At 35.6% G+C, this 25,028-nt stretch overlaps 1 protein-coding gene and 1 pseudogene across 4 annotated transcripts in view; one reads left to right on the forward strand and one right to left on the reverse strand.

Annotated features, from left to right (window-relative positions):
• The window catches only part of UACA (uveal autoantigen with coiled-coil domains and ankyrin repeats), an 86,664-nt gene that overhangs the window by 45,775 nt on the left and 15,861 nt on the right, over window positions 1-25,028 (forward strand). For 3 of the 4 annotated variants that reach the window (XM_059912866.1, XM_059912868.1, XM_059912867.1), the window contains exons 3-13: window positions 3,728-3,816; window positions 7,230-7,294; window positions 8,085-8,142; window positions 13,886-13,956; window positions 14,060-14,166; window positions 17,188-17,369; window positions 18,546-18,583; window positions 21,296-21,364; window positions 22,427-22,534; window positions 23,082-23,114; window positions 24,006-24,104. In XM_059912866.1, coding sequence (XP_059768849.1) covers window positions 3,728-3,816; window positions 7,230-7,294; window positions 8,085-8,142; window positions 13,886-13,956; window positions 14,060-14,166; window positions 17,188-17,369; window positions 18,546-18,583; window positions 21,296-21,364; window positions 22,427-22,534; window positions 23,082-23,114; window positions 24,006-24,104 — 919 coding nt within the window. Of the gene's footprint in view, window positions 1-3,727; window positions 3,817-7,229; window positions 7,295-8,084; window positions 8,143-13,885; window positions 13,957-14,059; window positions 14,167-17,187; window positions 17,370-18,545; window positions 18,584-21,295; window positions 21,365-22,426; window positions 22,535-23,081; window positions 23,115-24,005; window positions 24,105-25,028 lie in introns of those variants that run through there. The other variant, XM_059912870.1, reaches the window with a different exon arrangement.
• LOC132360403 (mitochondrial import receptor subunit TOM20 homolog) lies at window positions 16,068-16,693 on the reverse strand (annotated as a pseudogene).

The raw sequence follows: 25,028 nt of genomic DNA on the forward strand, positions 1-25,028 counted from the left end.
TACTGAGGACTTTACATGCTTATGAACCAGGTATCTTTCCTCTCACCCCTCCCCAGTCTTTATCATTTCTCTTCCTGTTGAGGATGGGGAGCAGTTGGATTAAAGGGTAGATCTAGCTTCTGTTACTACCCTCTATAAATATAGCAGTTAAAACCTTATCTGGGAAACCTTCCAAAGTTAGAGGTGAAAAGTCTCGTTTCCTAAAATTCCTCTCCGCCTTATACTTGTGTAAGTTTTTTTTTAGACCATTATAACTGGAAACCAGATACTAAATATAGAAATGAATATTAGGAAGTGGATAGTTAATGTTTGATGTAGGTCACTACCTTAGAATGCTTAGATATTTAAGTATAGTGAAAATAGCAAAGCGTGACTTTAAGTTGTTCATAAGAGCAATAAAGTTTGAGAAGTTCCAATTTTTTTATACTGTTTCAGTTTTATCAAGTAGGCAATTTGATAGCTACAGAAACTGGTTATTTTGAGTCCTGCTTCTATTTTTGCTAATTTTAAACCATTTATAGGGCTCACAGTATAAATAGTGAAAATTTAATATCTAAAACTGACTGTTTTTCATATTTTTTTTCCAAAATGCCAAGATGTTAAAAGATAAAAGGATCTTCTTTGGGATGAAAATCTTCAGTGAAACCTAATTTCTTCAGTTCTGTCTGTCCATGCTTTGAATGTTTTGAATGAATGATTACTTGAGTTTTTGTTCAGATTTTTTTGATCTAAGGTTCAATTTTGAGGGAAATTATTTGTATTAATGGTCAGAATTACGAAAATCTGGTGTAATTTGATTAACTATGAACTTTAGTTTGTGAAATATTTGAGTAGTATTAGTTTCTGAGGTTTTCACTGTAGGAAGTAGAATTCTTTCTGGGATTCATAGGATAAAATATTTTCCTTTTGTTATTCACACACAAACTGTATTCTTTCTTTTTTTTTTTTTTTTAAAGTTGAGATTTTTTTTTTTAATTTTTTTTTTTTTTTAATTTTTCACATGAGAGCATGGTTTCTTTTATCTATTTATTTAGTTTTGGCTATGTTGGGTCTTTGTTTCTGTGCGAGGGCTTTCTCTAGTTGCAGCAAGCGGGGGCCACTCTTCATCGCGGTGCGCGGGCCTCTCACTATCGCGGCCTCTCTTGTTACGGAGCACAGGCTCCAGATGCGCAGGCTCAGTAGTTGTGGCTCACGGGCCTAGTTGCTCCGCGGCATGTGGGATCTTCCCAGACCAGGGCTCGAACCTGTGTCCCCTGCCTTGGCAGGCAGATTCTCAACCACTGCGCCACCAGGGAAACCCCCTGTATTCTTTCTTAATTAAAGCATTTTATATTTAGTCAAGTATAGGACATATTACAAATATATTTTCTGTAATTATAAAAATAATGTTATTTTGAATGATTTTTTTGGTTTTTAATTCTTGAAATTTAAGACAAAAGTAACATGTCCTTCTTGACCTCTATCCAATTTCAAAAATGAAATATTTGAGGCCTAGCCATAGTCACTGCAAGGATCTGTTTTCTTCCTGTTCGCCTCTTTCCTAGGGTGTAGCCCTTTGCCCAGGCAAAATGGGGCAGGTTCACCAAGAATCTTCACTGCCACTTGGAGAGCCATGGATTCCAGTTCCTGTCTCCCCATCCCCTCAGGCTGTCAAAAGTACCGTTCAGCCTCCCAGCTGTTTTCTCTGGAATCAGCAAATGCTCCTAGACAAAAAGGAGCCCCAAATACCAAGCTCACCTCTCTGGGCCTCTGTCCTTCCCTGCATACTGGCCTAGTAATTTTTCACTATCTTGTTAGCCTACTGATACCTTCAAGCAGATGTATTGTTTTTTATGCAGCTCTTCTAGTTGTCCTCAGAGGTGGGGACTGTCCATATTACCTGGATCTCCTATTATAGAAGTAAAAGTACTTGTTTAAAAAACGAAAACTTAAAGTTGATTTTTTTAATTGAAAAAGAGTATTTCTATAAAGCAGTTTTCCAAATTTCCTTTGCAACTCTGCATACAATTTAATGATTGATATATCTTCTTTCTGAAGCACATCTACTATTTATAGCACAACAGTATTAATAATGCATTGTAGATTTGCTGTGATTTCTGCCCTTTTAAGTGCATCATCAGTATAATGTTGAGTTATTTTGAAGAAAGAAGTCTTTCAGATTTTGTGAGCTAAGAAATGAAAACAAGCAGACAAAAAATGAGATCCCCAAGATTGTTGGAAGACTAAAAACCTTTGCTTGACGGAAATTACCATTCCTCAAAAGGTTCTCATGATGCATTGCATAGTATAATTCCCCTCTTCAGTGTTGCAAAGAGATTGATACCCTCAGCCTTATAGCAATTTAAGGAGAACTTATCTGACTTTTAAGAACACTATATTCCTTTTATCAGAAACATCTCTTTCTCTCTAATTCAAACTTTACACAAACCTGGTTTGCTTTACTTAGTAGTGCTCAGTCTCTAGTTTGCATTTATATCCCTTATAATACTAATAGAGGCATAGCTAGTGTTGTAATATCTGGAAATGAATTTGCTAGCTATCTCCAGATTTTGTCTCTAAGCATTCAGTTATTCAGATATTTGAGGGTGCATCATCTGTCTGGTACTTTCATTGGTTCTGGGAATATAATAGGATGCAGAACAGACAATAATTCCCGCTTTCATCTAGTTAGTTGAGTAGGAAGAGATTAATAGACCATAAAGAAAATAAATCTTGAATTTATATATAGTATTAGAAAATGTGTAATTCTACTTAGAATAATGAAGGCCAGGATGGGGGAGCTAGGAGTACTAAGGTTGCAGAGGATGGGGAAATGTAAAATTTTCAAATGGTATGGTTAGGGAAGACCCCGACAGGGAGTGTGCTGCCAAGTGTGTCTGTATCCAGGCACCTTGCTGAGCCTTTACCTCCTGGCATCTTCACGATGGGTACAATATCGTTTAGGACCTGAGTTCAGTGTCCTTTGCCAACAAGTCCTACAGTAGTTACTTACAATGTCAGTTCTTAATGCACACAAAATATTTCTGTAAATGTTTATTGATTAAGAAAGTATTAGATGATCAAAGAAACAATGGGATATTTTATCATGGATCTTGAGTACTTGATGGCTTAAAGTTATTTTTTTAAGCAGGCTTTACTTGCCTTATTAGAAAACGTGTTCAACTCTGTTTGTGTGAAATTTGAACCAGTCATACAGGTCTCTGAGTAAAAGGAAGAATAATGTGGTAGTACTTCAGGAAGAAGATGATGCCAGATCTTTTGTGGCTTTCAAGTGTAGCTTAGCTTGTTTTGAAGACTTTTCTATGCCAGGTTTAATATGATAATTCTAAAGAGATGGATAAGTGTTTTGATCTGTCTTTGGCCTTAGCATTCCGTGGTAACTTCATTTGTTTTGGCGGTTTCAGTATATTTGAAACTAAGCAAAATAATCTGATAGAAACTTTTCAGTGCATTTATTAAGGTCTAAACACCAGTGCCTTTGTTATTGAAATGATAAACTATAGAGGTAATAATGTAAATTTGGATTAAAATGAGTTTTTCAGTAATATGAGATAGGTTTCTTTTTTCTTGTATTAAATATATAGGTGTTCTAATGTAGCCTTTAAAATGCATGATCACACGTGTGTGTATGTATGTGTGAGTATTAAATATAAGGTGACATTTATGTAACATTTAAGTTGACCTTGAGTAGTTTCCATGGCATAACAAGTATTTTCTTTTTGTTTAGCTTTCATGTTGTAGCCTCAAAGGGGAATCTTGAGTGTTTGAATGCCATCCTCATACATGGAGTTGATATTACAACCAGTGACACCGCAGGTACGTTTGCCTCCATAGTCAGTTACCAACAGAGAAGACAAGCATTGTCCACTGCCAATGCTCTAAATCAGACCTAAATGTGATTTACAAAGAGAAATCCTTAACCTTCTGTTTCTAATTAGCTGAGGTATTGCTGTGGGGGAGAGGGCAAGTACTGGGGATGTAGCAGAAAGGATGACCGAACGGATGAGCAGCTGGAGACCTGAGGTCTAGGGCTGGTCTTGGTAGTGCTACAGGATTCTAAAATCTCAGACTTTGAAGAACCTTTAAGGGGCCATTTAGTTTATACTCATATACTCTTCAGTATATGAATTCTCGCTGTCCTGAGGTCATTTGGTTTTTGGTTGGACATTTCTTGTGTTGAGGAACTAACTGTCTCATAATAACAACATCACCAGTAGTGATCATAACAAGAAGAGGTGACACTTATTTAACATAGATTTAACTACTCTGCTAAGCGCTTTACATGTACTAACTCATTTTATCCTCACTTCAAGCCAATGAGGCTGCAAGGCACTGTGCTGTTAAGCCACTTGCCCAGGGTCTTTCAGTGGATGAGTTGCAGTCAGAGTTTGTGTTTTTAACCATTATGCCTCATGAGGAGACCTGGTCTGTGTTTAGCTAGCTATATTTATAAAAATTATTTCTAATAGACAGTTTAAGTCTGTCTCTTACCAGGCCTTCTGCTTAAACTTAGTCATACCTATGTCTATCTTTTAAAATATTACAGCATAAGTTTGCACATCACAAGATAGATTTTAAGTATTTGAGTATAGCTATTGCTTTTCTTCAGTGTTTTAGTTTTCTGTTCATCTGGACAATCATTCTCAGTTCTCTGAGACCTGTGGCAGCTTATTTCTCTGCACTTCTACTTTGTTTTTCAGTTAAATACGGGAGTTGACCTAGAGCAGAGAATGTCCTTGACAACTTTAATGTTTTATCCTATGACTCCATGTAAATACATGTAATAAATAAATACATTACTGTTAAACAGCATTGTGTTTGGAAATGGAAGGCAAGGAGGGAGAGAGAGAGAGATCACAAATGAGTTAGTGAGGAAAATCTTCACCTAAAGTTACCTTAATTGAAGATGAAACTCAATTTATTTGCCACCTCTGAATGAACAAAAAACTGTTATTACTTATATATATGTTTTCCACTGATGCAGAAGAATATTTATTTTTAGAAATTTTGGATTAACCGTACCATTTCAGAATTCATAAGACTTTATTTATTTATTGTGCTGATTCCAGTTCGAACACGTGTCTTTCTTGTTTTTGTCTGTGTTCTTTCTGCTCTGGACATTTCAGCCTAGTGGCCAGTCTAAGTGACTTTTGCCCTCCCTCCTTCAGTGCAGATGAAGCTCAAATGCTTTCCCAAGCTCAGCAGACGACGTCTTTTCATATACTGCATTCCGGCATACTTTGCTTTACCCATTTTGTCTTATGTTTTTGCTGTTGTTTAGTCATGTTTTTATTGATGGGTTTAATTATGTTTGTCTTTAGAGTTGTCCTTTCCTGAGAACAAGGACCTTGTCTCATTTGCTGTTATATTGTCTGTTATAATCCAGATGTGGATATTTGATAAAAATTTGATTAAACAATCTTTATGGATTTTATCTTAACTCCTTTATTTGCTAGCAATATAAAAGTAGATTGAAAATAACCAGATTTCAAGTTAGTGTGGTTTTGAGGTATTTGTCACCCAGGTCTTGCCAGGTACGCGCCTTTGGTGTAATTCAGGGTGATATACTTTAGATGTGATATTTCCATGATTTTTTGCTATACTGTCTCAAGTGGCTGGATTTGGTATTTCCTTAGCCCTGACCTGACATTTTAATGTGACCAAGTTTCTGTGGCGTTTTGGTAAACACCAGGGACTGTTGCCACTGTGTCTATCCTCACTATCCACTCCATGCTCTCTCTTAGCTTCTCGTGTAAGTGACAGTTATTCTAGTCGCTTTTCAGGATGTGAAATGTTTCTAGAAAGTTTGTTCATGAACAGTAGCAAATTGAAATTTGAAATTGTTACATCTGACTTATTTGTAGAGGATGTTTAGGAGTGGTTGAATATGTTATATCTGTTCAAAGGTCTGGACTCACTGCCTTTTGCTCTAGAACCTGTTAGCTACACAGAAATGATCAGACCCAGCAAAATTTATTCACGTATCTACATGCATATAAAACTGAATGAGAGTTGAAAGTCAGTTTATTCCTTCATCCAGGATGAACAGAACACTTTACTAGCAGAAAGGTCTACTTGTGAAGTACAGTTATGTTTGGAGAAGTTTGTGAAGTTAGAGGGAAATTAAGAGCAATAAAGATTGGAAGCTGGCTGCCTGCCAATGCAGGGGACACGGGTTCGAGCCCTGGTCTGGGAAGATCCCACATGCCGCGGAGCAACTGGGCCCATGAGCCACAATTACTGAGCCTGCGCGTCTGGAGCCTGTGCGTCTGGAGCCTGTGCTCCGCAACAAGAGAGGCCACGATAGTGAGAGGCCCGCGCACTGCGATGAAGAGGGGCCCCCGCTTGCCACAACTAGAGAAAACCCTCGCACAGAAACGAAGACCCAACACAGCCATAAATAAATAAGTTAATTAAAAAAAAAAATAGTGTACATGAGACGTTATTTAAAAAAAAAAAAAAGATTGGAAGCTGGAATAGTCTGGTGAAACCCTTGTAGTTTTCACCATCCAAGAAAGATATTTGTGTAAAGAAGTACAATTAGGAGAAATAGTGTTTGGAGGTAGAATGTTCTCTGCAAATTACCTTTTTCAGTATTCAGAGTTAACCTTCCAGATTATCTGGTGACCTCTTCCCTGCTCCCCTCATCATTTCCTTTAAATTTGCACATTTTAATCACATATTTGAACAAATTGTCTGATTTTCAGAGACAGAATCTCTCTGTAAACTTTGAATTTTAGTTGAAGCATAAAAATTAGTTAGAGAATACCCTTTCTTTGACTCACATCTCTTAACCTTTCTCCATTTTAGTATCCACACTGCCTATTGAGAAATGTTATGTGAAATCTAGTTATCTTTCTCTCCCTCCTATCCCCATTCCTTTTTTTTCTCTTTCTCTTTCTCTCCCTTCTCTCCTATGGCAATATTTAATTACTTACTCTGTTTCAGGAACTGCTCCAGGTATTGGAGATACAGTGGTGAATAAGACAAAATTCTTGCTCTGTAATGAGTTTGTATGTTTATTTTTTCTTCCCACCTTCATTGTTTTGGTGTGTACCTTATCTCTAATTAAAATATGAAACTGGGTGAGACATCTTAGAAACTTAAAGCCTGCCTACAAATGAAGTAGTCCGTCAACTGATTTTGGAAAACTGAAGCACATTTCTAAGGAGAATTCACATGTGAAGAAAATAACCCTTATCATATGTTTAAAATTATTTCTTTCCTAGGGAGGAATGCTCTTCACCTGGCTGCAAAGTATGGACATGCATTGTGTCTACAAAAACTTCTACAGGTAGTAAAAGTGGTTAATTCTTTGACTTTATTATTTTGACTACAAATAATAGATGTGTTTTTGGAACTTGAGATCAAAGAAAATAGTAGGCTAGCTTCGACTGTTAGCTTACATAATATTTTTTCCATCATTTGTGAAAGAATGTGAACAATAAAGAGCAAAAACTCTGAGGGAAGTGAATTGCATAACTCAGTGTATTAAAAATAAACAACAAAGACTTGACCTTCCTGTTGACATTAGCTGGAGATTGGAATTTTCTGTCATCTGGTATATGACTTGAGATAAAGTGATACAGCATAGGATCTATATATTTCTGTATAAACATCAATAACTCACACTACATAATATCATTAGTTAAGCTTATAATCAGACAACCACAAAATTCTGTGAACTAGTGGGCTAAATTACGTTTTCAGTTGAAAGGTCTAGTCACACATTTCCTTAAACATGTTTGCCACTAAGTTTCACAGCAGAACTCATTTGTTTTTTCTGATTCAATTGTTCAAGTTTTAATTCTTGCTGGAAAAAAACCCCAAACAATAACGGTTTCTATATTTCATGCTATTGTAATGTACCATATGTTTTCCTGTTTACTGGAATACTGTTAAATTTACAGTATAATGTTATTATATTTGTCACATGTCAAAATATTTATGGCTTGTCTAGTACTCTTTAGAGTTTTTGATAAATGCAATATTTTTAAGATTAAATAACAGCTGTTCATTTGAGTCTCGATATTTAACTTGAAAATAAAACTTTCTTAGATTACTAAATTTCTGTGTTTTAACAGTACAGTTGTCCCACTGAACATGTAGACCTGCAGGGAAGAACCGCACTTCACGATGCAGGTAATAAGCAAAGGTTTCACTTGGACATAAACAAATCTTTGTTAAAATGGCTGGGCATTTAAATTAATTTCAACGTTTTAACATGAATATATTTGTATAATTCATGGAGAAACAGAATGTTATGAATTTTTTATTTATTCAGATTTGAAATTTATTGGATTGTACGGCTTAAAAAGAATCATTCAGCCAATATTTACAGGCCAGGTTGCTAGATACTGAAAGTCCAAAGATGAATAAACCATAATCCTGCTCTCAAGGAGCTGTAAGTACCATGTGTTTGCTTGGGAACTGGTAGGAAAAATGGGAAGGAGGAAGACTTCTCTTTCTTAAAAACTATATTTACCTCATTAACATGTCTGAACCTCATTTTCCTCATCTGCAAAATGAAGTTACTAATACTACTGCAGTAGTGGTTATAACTGAATCATGAATAGTGCCTGGCGTGTGGTAACTTCTTAATTAATGGTGATGGTGCTTGTTCTGATTTAGAGGTGTCAGTGCTGAATTACATATCATTGTAATTTGCTCTATTTTAAAAGAGATTTCTATTAGTAATTTCAAGGATTTTATTAATCATACTGTATATCAAAATTTATCTGCATTATTCTTTAGGTGTCTTAAAGAAAATGATTAGAAAAAAGTTAAATATTTAAGGATTTTTGGAATGTAAGATAGTCTGACCCCTGGGCAGACTCCTCTAAGACTGAAATTCCTAGTTAACTAGGCGTTCAAAGGAAAGAAAAACAAAAAACAAAAAAAACCCTACTGTTTCCCTTTATGTATATGGAATATCCTTGGTAGATTAGAGGATTAGAGTAGTCTCTGTTAAAAATGTATTATACTTCAAATTTCCTTCAAACATTTATACTTTTGGTTTTCTTCCTTTTTAAAAATATTTAATGTATTTTTATGATAGTTTAATCTCTCACACAATGCATTTTTTAAAATTTTGGTATAGAGTGCTATTATTTGCAGAACATTTTTACATACATTATCATTTAAGCCTCACAATGACCCCTGTGAGTTTCTATAGTTTTATTTTATATTTTATATTTTTATGATAATTTTGTATTACTCCTTAAATAAATAAAAATAATGAAATAATTAAAAAATAAATAGAAACATAGACCTAGATTCATATGTGATATACTTATCAAGCTTGTGTAGTTGTGGAATCATCAACACAAATTTATAAATTAAACTTAAAATCATAAAAAAATATAATTCATTTCTGTAGCACTAATTTATTGTGTTTGATGGAAATTTTAAAATGATTTTGCTGCTTAATGAAGTATGAATACGTGTCACATGATATTTCTATTCTCCTACCACCTTCTCATAGTTGTTTTTTAATCCATCCAACCTTATTAATAATCATGTTTTAAAAATTATTAAAAATGTTTTATTATGGAAAATTTCAAACATAAAGTTAGACTATCATATTAAAATACCTTATTCCCTTCATCCAGCTTAGACAGTTGTCATCATATGGCTAATCTTGATTCATTTATACCACCACCCATTATTCTCCTCTACTTGGCATATTTTAAATCAAATCCAAGACATCATATAATTTTATCCATAAACAATTCAGTTTTTATCTCTGAAAGATAATGATTCTATTTTGTAACCTAAGTGTAATACCATTATTACACCTAATGCATTTGAAAATGTTTTCAATATCATTTACTCAATGTTCAACTTTTCCTAGTTGTTTTTTTTTTACTGCTTAATTGAGGTATAATTATTATACAAAAATTGTATACAATTATTGTAAAATGTAATATAATAACGTATTGCACATAATTAACAATATGGTATTGTGTACTTTAAAATATATTAAGAGGAAAGAGTACTTAGTATTCTCACCAAAAAAACCCAAAAAAAACAAACCCCAAAAAACACACAGACACACAAAAGGACACAAGGAAATTTGTGGAGGTGATCCATATGTTTAGTACCTTGATTGTGGTGAGGGTATTACAGTGTATGCATTTGTCCAAACTCATCAAAATATGTACAGTAAATATGTGTAATTTTTTGTATATTATAGATTTTATTATCCCTGATTTTAAAACTGGTGCAACTTAACAGATTGAAATCTTAATATTTGTTCAGTAGGTATACAGATGAAGTTAGAATGAAGACCAAGTCGATGTAGTAAAAGAACTCCAATATCAGTTGCTTATAAAAAAAAATGGAGTGGTATAGGTTGGCAGGTGGCTTGAGGTCATTCATGAACTGAATCCTTTCCATCTTGTTGCTCCACTTTCCTCTGGTATCTTCCTCAGCAATGTCATTGCAGCAGGGTTGTAGTCATATCTGCGTTCCAGCTGGCAGGAAAGGGAAGGAGAATAGGAGGAGCGCATGCCCACAGTCTAAGGCCCAGATTTGGAAGTGGTAAATAGCCCTCTACTCATAATCCATCAACAAGAGCAAAGTCAGTTGTATTTATGTGTAAAGGAGGCCCAGAAATGTAATCTCAAGATAACTAGTCATGGCCGAGCTGCTACACTGTAGAAGAAGGGGAGAACAAATTTTGGTAACAATTGCCACAGTCCAGCCCTCTGGCCTTCCAGATATTCCTGCAGCCCCTACTTCCCACACATAGAACATTACCCCCACCCCAAGGGAGAGGATACATAACCAATTCAGTCACTGAAGCCACCTCAAAGTCTGGGGTTTCTGGGTGATGTGCACGTGTGTATTTTTGGCTCTGAAATGGCTCTTCGTGGTCCAACAGTTTGTAAACTCAAAGAAAAGAGATCTGCTCCTCACAATATATAGTGATGCAGCAAGAACAGGATAAGTAAAATAAAGACTCCCTTTTGGAAAAGGGGGAACTGGGAAATACACAGCAATCACTAGTCAACAGCAGGTATCAAATACTGCTGAGCAAAACTTGCAAAAACTGAGATCTTGGAGTAAATTTCTTGGTTAGCTCCTTCAGGTGCCCCCTGGTTTTGTTTCCTAGGAGAAATCCCTTATTGTCCTCTGTGGGCCCTAGCTTTGCCTTCTGGGAGGTTCTTGTCCATTATCCTCCAAGATCACAGGTAAATTGGATGTTGGAAAGTATGCCCTCTATATAAGCAGATTAAGCACAGGAAGAGTTATTAGTTTTAGCTGACTGGGCTTTTGGATTTTGGGGTAGTGCATTCCCTCAAAACCTTGGTAGGTTTCTGGGCTATTTGTTGCCAACCACTTCCATATGTCAGGAACCATTTATTTTCTGGACATAAAGTTCTTAACCCTCCTTTATTTCTTGTTTTTATTTCTGGACTCACGATTCTCTACCTCATTTTATTTTATTTTTTTAACCAAAATTTAGAAAATTTATTTATAAAATGTTCAATACTGTGTAGAACATTAGGTTAATTTACAGAGTTTTTTTTTTTTAATTTTATTGGAATGTAGTTGATTTACAATGTTGTATTAGTTTCAGGTGTACAACGAAGTGAATCACTTATACATATACACATACCTACTCCTTTTTTAGATTCTTTTTCCATATAGGCCATTACAGAGTATTGAATAGAGTTCCCTGTGCTATACAGTAGGTCCTTATTAGTTATCTAGTTTATATATAGTAGTGTGTGTATGTCAATCCCAGTCTCCCAATTTATCCCCCCGCCCCCACCCCATCCCCTGGTAACCGTAAGTTTGTTTTCTACATCGTGACTCTACTTCTGTTTTGTAAATAAGTTCATTTGTTCATTTTAATACTGCCACCTCAAAGTCATCTGAAATAATAGTCTTGGATGGGAATATAGTATCCTCAATCTGATCTTTATTCCAGGACTGGATCTGGTTTTTTTGTTTTTGTTTTTTTTTTTCATTTTTCCTTATTGGGCTGTCTTTGAGAAAAGTTGTGACCAACGATGGTTTTATATCTTGCTGTTTGGTATAGAGAAACAATTGGCTTCTCTATACCTGTGAGGTCCCAAATATCTAGAAACTCTATTCCCTTCCATCTGTGTTCATAACTAATTCTTGCTTGACCTCATCTCTTTCTTGTTGACCTCATCTCTTTCTTACTAAAAGCAGTAAGCAGCCGCCAATATGCCCTAAAATTCTGGCTCTTTTCTATTGCTTCACCTAGAAAGGCTCCATAGTCACACAGTGTACCTTGTAAATTAGCACAGATGATAGATCTATCAAACGTTTTGCCACAGTATGAGAAAAATCACAAGGTTTCTAGCCTGAAATAGGTTTACTGACCACCTAGTACCCAACCACTAAACCAGTGCTGTATAATTTAGGTATCTGTTACAACAGCACCTGACTCCTGATAGCAATTTTTGTCTTGGTTAGGGATAAGACTATACTGCTGTGACAAAATAAAATAACATTTGCTTTAAAAAAAACACACCCACACACAGAATTTATTTCTTTCATTTCACAGCCCTAATGATCAAATTGGCTTGTACCTCTGCTCCATATGGCCATTCAGGGACCCAGATTTCTTCTATTTTGCAGTTCTACCATTGCCTGGTGTGCTGTCCTCATCTTTAAGGCTGAAGCTGATAATAGGTACCTGTCTTCCTGCTAGCAGGAAGGAGAAAGATTATGGAAGAGTGTATAACCACTTTTTAAAGCCCTAGACTCAGAAGGTAGCACATGTCCCTCATGTCAGATTCCATTGGCATGATCTAACTCATGTGGTCATGCCTGCATGCAAAGGAGACTGGGAACTGTGGTCTAGGTGAGCCCCCCTGTGCCCAACACAGTTTTGTTACCATGGAACAAGGATGAACAGCTGGCATTCTCCATCATCGCACCTTTAATACTGACTTGATTTGTTCAGTATAGTATAACTCGGGAATTTTTTATGCTTTACATTTTTTCCTTCTTATTTTTGATTGGGCCTGAATGGTTGTTATTTTATAATTCCTGAATTAATGTATTCAGTTTCAATTTATCTTTTCTTTTTAAGATTGATTATGTATTTTATATAAAAGGCTTGCTGGATTAAAGACATCAGAAATGAAAAATTTACTTGATTTTTTAATGTATGTTTGGTTTTACTTTATTGAATTGCACTCAAAAAAAAAAAGGAAAAAAGAACGCTGACTTAGTACTTTTTTGTGCAGATAAACTAGTATCAACTTATAAAACTTTTATAAAAACTCATGGGAAGTATAAACACAATCGTACTTTATGAATTTGACCACTTTTTTCCTGATACAAATATGGACTCTAGTGTTGATCAGAGAAGAGGCATCATGTGATTTTATAATATAATTTTTAGCAAAATGACCCTGCTTTTGCATCAAGGGCAGACGTTGCAGTTTCTGCTGTGAAAAGGAAATATGAATTGTATGAATCATACTTTCTTTACTGTGGGTCTTCTATAAAGAAAAAAGTATATGATTCTTTTAAAAAAACTGCCCTAACACTTCAAGGATTCAGTAAGTTATAGCCACATTTTAAAATATACTATAAATCGAAAGTTTAAGCGTGATTTTCCTTATCAGTGTTTACCCTTAGAACAGCAGTATATTCTTGTCCTCTGCAAGAGTGACAGTGTTCCTTGGTCCTAATAAATTCCACAAAATTGACAAAATGATCTTGTCTAATCCATTTTCAGATAGAAAAATCAATGCTTATAATGCTAAACTGAGAATGAAGGATGTGAGGCTAGTACTTTAGGGACTGAAGAACTTAGGCCTTATTCGGGTCTAGCGAAACACCACGTGTTACCAACAGATGTTCACCATTTGTCATTTTCCTTTGTTCCTCAAAGCTATGGCAGACTGTCCTTCTAGCATACAGCTGCTCTGCGACCACGGGGCCTCAGTGAATACCAAAGATGTAGTAAGTCAGTTTATGTTTATTCTCATTTCAACTCATGTATTCTGACTTTCATGTTTTGGGAGACTTGTTGTCTGAATGCTGTCTTATTTTTCTTGTTGCTTAGGATGGGCGGACGCCGCTTGTTCTGGCTACTCAGATGTGTAGGCCAACAATATGTCAACTGCTGATAGATAGAGGGGCGGATACCAATTCCAGAGACAAACAAAACAGGTAATTCTTTTATCGCGGCTCCGCAGACACCAGCTCGATGCACAGTGATCCTGAAGCTCTGCTGCTGTGACTTGGCCTTTCTATCCCCTGTGGTTCTCCCTTCCTTGGAATTGACACTCACTTATTACTCTTCAGAGTTGGCTGAAGAAGGAGGGAGAGGGAAATAGGGGATGACAGGGTAAACTCAAAATACAGGCAGTGATTATGGCCTGTGTTCAGGTCAAAGAACTGAAGAAAAGAGTAATTATATCCTAGTTATTTTGAGCTTATAAAATAATCTTTAATGAAATGGGCTCAAATAAGGAAGAAGAATAAAAAATTACATTTACAGTCTCTACTTCTTCATTAGTGAATCTTTTGAGAGTAAAGGAGTTCTTGCGTGTCCTGGAGCTTGACATGTTTCAGTGTAGATTTTCTCAAGGTGTTTTCTCTCCTTTCTGCTGGGCACAATGCCACCTCCTTCTCTGAAACTGAGTTCATTTCTGTACCCCAATACAGATTTCATTAATTTATTGCTGCACCTGTATTTGATGTTATTTTAGTTGGTGTGCACTAACAATTTCTATCTGTAATTCTCTCTGTCCTCTTTTCTGGGTCTAGTGTATCATGCTGCTTGCTATATTATAATTCTGATGTTTATAGTCATAGAGTTTCTGACAACAAAGTATCTGAAATACATCCCTTCCACCAGTTGAAGCATTACAGTAATTTATGACAAGTTTCTGAGATTGTATAGATGATTACTGGTAAAATTGTTGGTTTCTTTTCAGTTACTTTTATTCTTCTAAACACATATTCTATTGTTTGTAGTTCACTGGAAGTAGATAAGTATAATTAGTCTTTGGATGTCAGATTTTATAGCTCTGATTGTTTTCATTGTTCAGGCATCTCAAAGGAGGAAATTCTTAAGCAATTAAATCATTAATGTGATTTTTAAGAAAGTGGCTTTTTTTATATTACTTTGTTTTTGTGATACTATGATCTGGCTCCAAGCATGTTTAAGAAAATTTGATTGAAAAATAAATTTTAGGATCAGAAAGGGGTGATCTGGCTGATCCACGTATACAATGCCTTATTTCTTTAAAAGATCTTTTATTTTTCCAAGTATGTTTGTCTGTGTTTTTTCATTGGAACTTCACAAAAAAACCAATGCGATAGGGCAATGTGTATTATATTTAGACTACGTAGCAGATGGTTTTAAAGGTAAATTAAAATCTGTTTCTGACACTCTGTATTCAAGTTTCTTTTCTTTCTTCCTGTCTTATCTATAACATTTTTTCCCTTATAACAAAAAATTTGTTAATGCCTGTTTTATGTAAAACTGCATTCCAGCAACTACCGGGGAGTATAAAAGAGGAATAGAACAGACATCAAATAAAGGCAAAAATCAGTTGCCGTATGAAATTCAATATTCACAATTGAAGACAGAATCATATATAGGATAAGTCACTTCATTTCATTAAGTGTTGGTTGCCTCAGCAGTAAAAATAGAGAATTTCTAGAGTACTTCTAAATTTCCATGATGATTTAATTGTTGCATTATTATGGTCTGCCAATTATACTGTTAAATGTTTAAGTGCTGACGATTCTATCATGGCAGAATAAACCAGTGGTCCATGATAATGGGGTTAATCAAAGAAGGTTTATTTGAGAAGGCAAATTTTAAAATTAAGTGTGAAAATGTGAAGGAGATGTGTAGGAGAAGAAAGGCTCTTCTAAAGAGAGAAATCAGGAACAGGAATCTGATTCTTGTTTTGGAATAGAAGGGATTCATTGGGGACATTTGCATGATGTAGTTCAGTTCACGAAGTGATTTATTTATTTTATTTTTTTCAGTAACTGATAGTGTATTTATAAAATGAAAACCTCTCTAACAAAATACACTTTTCACTGGGAAAATAAATAAAACAGACAAATGGATCTACACAAAGTAAAAATTAACTTTGGTAGATTTCAGTATAAGACAGTCCATAACAAGCTTATTTGCCCTTACTCCCCCAGAGCTGATCATCTTCCAAGTTAAGATTTTAAAAATATTTTTTAATTGAGATTATTATGTTGACATTTGTTTCTCATTCCACATCATCTTCAGCCAAGCTCTGAGCACTTACAGTTCTCTAATTGTTGGGGGCTTAGTCAGAAGCATCTGGAACACTGGTGGTGGAAGAGTTTGCTGCAACACTTGCAGTAACTGCTGTGGCCGTCCACACACAGCAATTGCATTTGTCAGATGGTCAACACCCTTCTCATATTCACCTTGAGCTAGTAACTCTTGCAAGCTGTATTTCTTCGAGGAAGAATTTCTGAACGGCTTCAGCATCTTTAAGGTCAGGTAACTTGGAAAGTCCAGTTCTCTCCTTGGCAAGCTTCAGTTTCTTTCTTCGTTCTCGCAGCCTGTTCTTGAAGTTAGGGTCACTCCATCTCTTGGGGTCAAAGTAAATGCAGTACCCGATGAAAAGGGCCCCGCTCACGCCGGCGGAGATGGCGCTGTTCCGGCCCTCCATCTTCTCTCCGACGAGGAGTGGGGTTGGCGGCAGCAGGGCCCGCGATGAAGCCCTTGGCCGAGAACCCTCGGAAAGGACTGTGTCACTCTGTCCCGCCGCCCACCGTGGGGGACGGGACGCGGAAAGGCCTGCAAAGTGATTTAAATAGCTTGCGTTTATCGTTGTAGGTTTTGCACAGATAAGGTGACAGTATCAGTTGTGGAAGGTCTTTGTGGCAATTAACTTGTAGTACATAGAAGGACTGGAATAAAGGAGGTTAATTTGGCAGTAGAAGTAACAAATGTGTGTAGGTAGATGTAAAATGTTAGCTCTGCAAACTAAGACACAAAACAAATGTTTTTATAAATGCAATGGAGTTAAAATATAAGATAAAAATATGAAGTCAAATCTGTGTCTATAACAACGTGGCTTTTTAAAGTAATATCTGTTCTTTAAGAAGGGGACCTCTGAAAGAGATTCCTGAAGTATTTTTTTGGATCCTTCTCAAGGTCTTTTATTCTTCCGTCTTGCCTTCTAGGACTGCTCTCATGCTAGGTTGCGAGTATGGTTGCAAAGATGCAGTAGAAGTCTTAATCAGAAATGGTGCTGATGTAACCTTGCTGGATGCCCTTGGCCATGATAGTTCTTACTATGCAAGAATTGGTGACAATCTGGACATTCTAACCTTACTGAAGACTGCATCAGAAAATACCAACAAAGGTACCAGCAGTTTCCTGTCACTAGAAAAGTGCTAGTTAATAAAGAGCAGCTTTTAAAGATTTAGATGGTAGAGCTACAGTTCGTAAGGGGCAAAACACTCCTTACAATAAGCAGTATTGGTTCATCTCCCTGTCTGCCCCAGCTGTGCGGTTTTACATTATAGTCACTTGTTTTGAGGCAGTGTGTGTTACATGTGTTGTCCAGTTTATCCAGTCAACCCTACTCTACTGTGTAGTAATTTAAGAACTGAAAAGAAAGAGCCAAATAAAGTGTTTTACTAATATATATTTTTTGATGAGGAGGGGGGAAGTGCTTAAGCTCATACTTAAAAAGTTTTAAAGAAAGAATCATTGTTTAAACATGTATTTAAAATATTCAACTAAGATTTATTGAATACTTGTGCCAAGTATTTTCCTATGCTTATTAAAGAGAAATTGGAAAGCACAGAAAAGCACAGCAAGTAAAATCAACCACTCGTTCTACCACTGAGGAGCCTCTACTAACATTTTGAGGAATATCCTTCCAGTCTTCTCTCTGTGCATAAAATTGAGGTCACCTGTAGAGAGCTGTAGATTACTTTTTGTGTAATATAGTTCGAAGACTTTTCCCAAATAAATATTTTTTCTACAGTATGATTTTTATTGATGCATAAAATTCCATCTAAGTTTAATTTAATTAAGCAATTTTCTATAGGTGTCATTTAAGTTGTTTATACAGTTTTTACTAATATAAATAGTGACTGTCCTTTAGTGACTGTCCTTATGCATAAATATTTTAGCATATTTTTATTATACCCTTAGGATCACTTCCTAGAAGTTGAATTAAGAGGTTTCAGGTTATGCACATTTTTTTAAGCTTTTAGTATATATTGACAAGTTGCCTTCTAATTTAGGATGTTTTAAATTTTGTATTTTTCACCTGCCTCCCCTCCCTGGCATTGAATATCATCTACAGGGATGTTGTCATAGCAAAAAAAAATACTTTGCTGATTAGATAGGCAAAAGTGATATTTCATTGTTGTTTTAACTGTAAGGTAGTAAACTTCAAAAGAAACTTAAAAATTTATTTCTTTAATATTGACTTAATTATATAATTGGGGAATGCAAATCTACCCAAGTTAACCTGCTGTTTCACTGTTCCTCTTTCTCCTCCCTTTCCCTCTCTTTAAATCTTCAGGGAGAGAACTTTGGAAGAAAGGACCATCTTTACAACAGGTTAAAAAATTATGTATATTGTGCAGTTTAAGTAAAGTGCTGAGCAAACCTGGGTAATGGTTATATATAACTGTTTTGTGTTTAAATGCATGCTGTTCTCTCTTCCCAGTTAATCATGCCCATGTAGGACCTAGGTCATGAGATCCTGAGGCTTTATCCAGATACTGTCACTCAGCTTGAGACAGTGGGTCTTAATTACAATGAATGTATCCAATGGGAAATAGGTAGACTCCTGATTGCTGGTCTTGAACATCCAGCCTTTTCAAGTATGGAATATTGCACCTTGTTGAGTTTCTCTGATGATGAATATTAGCTTGGTAGACCATAGGCAGTTTTCTCCTATTCTCCCTTAGTAACAGAGTCGAATATCCCCTGATGTGGGAAAATTCTTCCAAGCAATAAGAAATGAAGAAAACAGAATTCAAAACTGATTATATATGTGATTTCAATGCCACTGTTAACATTTGGATTTCTTTTTCTTTTTCTTTTTCTTTTTCTGCTGTGTGTATTTAATTTAATGAGGACTTGACTTTAAAAAAAACACAGTACATGAAATAATTCATACCTTGCACTAAGTTTATTATCACATCACTATTGAACCCTGGTTTTGTGTCTCAGTCTCTGTAGATGTCTAATCATTTCCCCTAATCTCTTCTAGTTAAAGTGAGTGGGGCTGCTTTGCGCACTCTTAAACCATCTCACCCAAAGCTAGTGTAGGCAGCTCTTCTCTTCTGCTGGCTGTTCCCTTCCTGGCTTTCAGCTTTTCTCTAGTGAGAGGGACCTGAGCACTTCCAAACCGTGAAGAGAAGTAATCAGGTACCTTCTGAGCCATCCCGTCATCATTCTATATCATTTCTGTAGCTCGCACCTAAATTTGAAAGCTGTATGAAAGCATGCTTCCCTTTCAGTCCATCACAATTAAGTAATACGTCCCTGCATGGGTCATATCTGCTGTCACTTTTCTTTCCCATCTGGAGCAGCTGTTTCAGCCTTTTCTCCCATTCCTCAGATAACCTAAGTGGGTGTAGAGGGAAATAAAATGTGCCCTCTTATATCAATACCAGCCATCTCACACATATTGAGAGAAAAACTATTTCTGAAACATACATGTATTTAAAAGAAAGAATTATTGAATATTGATATGGGAATGGTATCTAAATGAATAGGAATTATCTAAATGAATTCATGGAGTTAATATTCTGCTAAGAACAGTAAACCTCATTTGTTTCAGTTGTTAATTAAATACATTTTAAAATATCTGCTGTAAATAGGATTTGTTTGTGTACTAAGGGACATATAATCCTTGTTATCAAGAAGCCTACAGTATAGTTTAAAAAATAAGATGTATTCAGTTACTTACTATATGCCCATTACTGTTCTAAGTGCTGGGGATATCAGTGTTCAAAGTCCCTGCCCTCCTGGAGCTCCCAGCCCAGTGAGAGAGATGAACAGTAAGCAAATGGGTATTTAGTACCATGGCAGATGCTTTGAAGACAAGCAGAACAGGATTAGGGAATGAAGAGGGAGAGGGCGGGAAGCTATTTTAGATGGTGTGGTCAGGAAGTGACTGACATTCGAGCAGAGGTCTGAAGGAAGTGAGGAGGGAGCCAGCGGCTCTGTGGGTGAAGCCTCAAGGGCAGAGGGAAGGGCAAGTACCAAGCCCCTGATGAAGGAGCATGTTTAACATGCCCGTGGGGCAGTAGAGGGGCAGAGTGACAGGAATCAGAGACCAGAGGGAAGGCGGGGGCTGAAAGTGGTATCATGAGGCTGGTCAGATTCCACGTGAAGAACGGCCCTTTGGTAGAAGGAATGAGGCTAGACATGTAGTTTGGGCCAAATCGTGGATACAGAGTATTGTCTTAATGGGAACTTGTTCCTCTAATTCTAAATCCAAGCTCATTAGGACGATAGTTTAAACACGTGAGTCAACAAATAACGTGGAACATAAAATTATCTTGGAAAATTAAAGCATTCACGTTTTGTTTGTTTTTTTAGCTCTCAAAAAGGAAGAAAGAAATAGCTTTCTAAATTATTGTGTAGATTTAAAGATCAATTTGGCCAAAAAAAAGATTATTTTATCTCTTGTTTAATGATTGTATTGTGTTTTTATTAAAGCAAATCTCTAAGCTGGAATAAAGTTTCAAAGCAGTAAGTGTACAAAAACAGATCATGTACCCAACCAAGTCATTTAGAAATCTTTTATATAGCTTTAGTCAGTGGATTGTCTATCTCTTTCTTATCACACCCTTTGATATTTTATTTCATCAGTACTCAAAGAAGTAATTTCCATATTTTCTCTCAACATTAATGTAACTGCCCCCACCTCCTCTTTTTAAACACCAAATTCTTCTTTTGGGAATGGTAGCTAATGCTTTATAGTACAACGTGAGTTTTGCCTCTAGTACAAATTCTCCTTTTTAAAATTTGGTGACTTTGGTTAAAATAAATCCTTAGCAGTAGGGGTTTTAAATTCTGTTATTTTTTTAGTATTTAAAAAAATAGATTATACTTGATTTATTTAAAACCTAGATCCTTAAAGATTCTTTCCATTTGGAGTTTTAAGTGGAAACAGTGCCACCTTGTGCTTTGTACAGCAAAATTTAAACTTGGATAAACTGAAAATCACTAATTGGGTGTATTGCCTATTGAGGAAAATGTACTTTTCTATATTCTCATACTTGCTAACCTGTGTTTTCTTATGTTTTACCAAAGCGAAATTTGACGCAGATGCTAGATGAAGTAAATATGAAGTCAGATCAGAGGGAGCATCAAAACATTCAGGTAAAAAGAAAAAAAATTGGTATCTTCCTTTGTAAAGAATTCCAGCATTGTTTGTAGTGGGGTTGGGGAAAAGAAAGGAAGCAAAACTGCGGGGGAAATGAGTAAGGGATGGAAGGGCAGCTTGTTATGTTTTGTGATTCTACTTTCTTGCCCAATTCCTTCTAAAAGAATTAACTTTTGATATGAATGTTTGGGTCAGTATTATCTTATAGGAAGTATTGTTTTAATATATATTAGGAAGTAAATAAGTTAATAACTTTCTGTAAGTTTTTGTTGATTTAAATATATCTGTTTTGGGCCATAAATCATAAATTTATATTCCTTTTAGAAAATTAATTATAATGATAAAAATGATGGTTATCAATGTAAATAAACAAAATCTGAACTTTTTCTTAAAGTATTTTTTATTTTGATTAAGAAAAATAATTTTGTTAACCACACAGCACTTTTTACCTTTTATGTTCGTCAAAGTGTTCAAAAAATAATTATTATTTCGATTGCATTGGAAGAAGAGCCATAATTAAATGGTTTATTTTATGGCTGAAATACCATTAAAATATAAATTGAATTGCCTTTTCCATATGATAAAAGAAAAGCATTTTATTTGGGTTTTCATAGTTTACTATGTAGTGTTAAGAAAATGAACTATAGCCTTCAATTGGAGGCTTAAATGTTTTATTAGAGCACTGAAGTATTGATATTCTTATGCTTTGTTAAACTTATAAATTTGAGAGGTGTTTGGCAAAAGTTAAAATGACATATTCTTCTGCTATTTTCTATTTCCAGACGATGCTTTTATTTCTTATTTATTAGAATCATGATGGTTTCCTGTCTTTGTATATAGTTGTATTTATTAGTTATAGGACTATAATTTTCTGTGTTATTTCTCATGTATAGATTTTAAATTATTTGAATGTCATTGAAATTATTGTATCTTTATACTTAAAGCTGTTTTATATATGTATATATCTGTTTATGATAGTGAACTGCATTTAGAAATTTCTTCCATAAGAATTGCTCCTTTAAAGTTGGTCTAGCACATGTTAATCTTTGCTATTTAAGGATCTGGAGATTGAAAATGAAGATCTGAAAGAGAGGTTGAGAAAAATTCAGCAGGAACAGAGAATATTATTGGATAAAGTCAATGGTTTACAACTACAGCTGAATGAGGTAAATAATCTGCGTCACACCAGAAAAATCCAGAACTGTTTTACTACGAGTCATTATCGTCGGTAACAAATGGTTAATGACGGCCCATCACAGCAAGTCATGGTGCCAGGTGCTAAAGGAGGTAGAATCAGGTTATTGCCCTGTGGAAAGTCATATCTTATTAGGACCTTTACATGAAACAAGGTCGGATCTAAGAACAGAGAGCACTGTTGGTCTGTGGTGATGACAAAGGACTGAACTGTGATTGGAGTTGTGGGATTAGAGGGGAAGGATTAGACAGAAGACGTGAGGAGGAAGAGCAGGTAAGAGTTGTAAGTAACTGATGGGGTCTCAGAAGAGTCGAAAGTGCTTCTGAACCTGGTTAGTGAGAAGCATGAATGACAACGCAGAGCACAGAAGTAGTAGCACGTAGGCATTTTCTTCTCACAGCCTCATCCCCAATCTTAATGACATGCGCCAGCCTTTTTAAAAGATATTTGCCAAGCTCATGCTTTTTAAAATAAACTTTCAAGAGTGAAAATACATTTCTTCTTCTTTTTAAATTTAGGAAGTAATGGTTGCTGATGATCTGGAAAGTGAGGTAGGATGATAAGTTTTACTTTAAAGCTGTAAATTGTTGTGTAAATTGAAGATAACATTGCAGTAGAGGTTTAAGTCCTGAACTGATGTGGAGACAGAATTCTCTCTTTGGTTATTGCTCAAAGGAAAAAAACAAAACCTACGTGTGACTGTAAAATTATGTTTTGAGTATAGTGGCATGGGTTATTGTAGGCATTTTCTTGTTACTGAAATGAGCCTCTGAATGGCTCATTTTCTATGAAACTTTTCATGAAAAGATATAGAATTCTAAGCATTATAGAGAAAATGTCTGAAAATAATAAGATTTAAAACAAACCACAGAAATTTGAATTTTTCATAATATTGTTTGTGTATATTATTAGTATAGTTCTACAAATCTTGAACTCTACTAATAGTTAAAAATTGACCAGGTTAGGGCTTCCCTGGTGGCGCAGTGGTTAAGAATCCGCCTGCCAATGCAGGGGACACGGGTTCAATCCCTGGCGTGGGAAGATCCCACGTGCCACAGAGCAACTAAGCCCATGCGCCACAACTACTGAGCCTGCGCTATAGAGCCCGTGAGCCACAACTACTGAAACCTGTGCACCTAGAGCCCGTGCTCCGCAACAAGAGAAGCCACTACAATGAGAAGCCCACACACCGCAAGGAAGAGTAGCCCACGCTCGCCGCAACTAGAGAAAGCCTGCGCACAGCAACAAAGACCTAACACAGCCAAAAAAAAAAAAAAAAAAAAAAAAGTTCCATTTAAAAAAAAAAAAAAAATTGACCACGTTAGAGAATTCATTAACTATAGTCCTCAAAGTAATTCTAATTCACATTTTCTAAAACACATTTTTAACACAATTTCAAGCACAGGGTGATTTTGCTCTGTATTTATTCCTTTCCATTTCAGAAAGAAAAGCTGAAGTCCCTTTTGGCAGCTAAAGAAAAGCAACATGAAGAAAGCCTAAGAACTATTGAGGCTCTGAAAAATAGATTCAAGTATTTTGAGGTATAGAAAGCTTAAATAAATTATTTCATGTAACTCATAATGGGCAGTGGTAAAGGGCTTGAAGTCAGGCTTGAATTTGAATTATCACTCTCTTCTTTATAGTGTGACCTCCGGCAATTTATTTAAAGTCTCTGAGCTTTGTGATGCTTTGGCAAAATTGGGGTGATTGTCCTTTTTTCCACAGAGTTGTTTTAAAGGTTAAATGAGATCATTGAAATTGACTAAACTGACATTTAGTTCAGTTCCAGTTTCTCTTCCCCAGCCTTCCTCTTTGTCATCTTTACCTTTTCAAGACATTATACTTTTACCTGTAAAATTGCAGTGATTATGATGGTGTTAATAAAAAGCATCATTTAAATGAAAAGCGGTAATTCCAGGATTATCTCAGAAAGGACCTTGTGCATATGTGGATTTGTTTGGTGAGAGTAGTGTGTTAATAAGGCTCAGATCATATACTTATCTTTTGTTGGCTCAATTAGCTCTTAGTTTTTCCAAGACTATGTTTTTTTAAAACTTTTAATCAGAATACAATATACGTTAAAAAGAACACGTTAAAGTGAATAAGTTGAAGAATTTTCACAAATCTAACATCCCAGATCAGGAAACAGCACATAACTAGTACCCAGAAGCCTCCTCACGCTTGCTCCCTGCACCAAGGGTGACCACTCTCCAGACTTTTAACGGCATAGATTTGTTCTGCAAGGCCAAAATATATATTTTATAAATGTTGTTCATCATTGGGGGTCACTGAAGAGAGTGGCTGATTCAGTGTGAGTCTTTTATCTTTATCGTGGAATATAACTCCAAAGTACATAACAAAAGTAACTTTTTTGTGTGTAAATTTAAAAATATGGGTGCAGCTATGAAAAAGAATGTAAAGACATGGATGAATCTCAAGACATAATGTTGCATGAAGGAAATCAG

Source organism: Balaenoptera ricei, chromosome 2, assembly GCF_028023285.1.
Source record: "Balaenoptera ricei isolate mBalRic1 chromosome 2, mBalRic1.hap2, whole genome shotgun sequence".
In the NCBI taxonomy this organism is placed as follows: domain Eukaryota; kingdom Metazoa; phylum Chordata; class Mammalia; order Artiodactyla; family Balaenopteridae; genus Balaenoptera; species Balaenoptera ricei.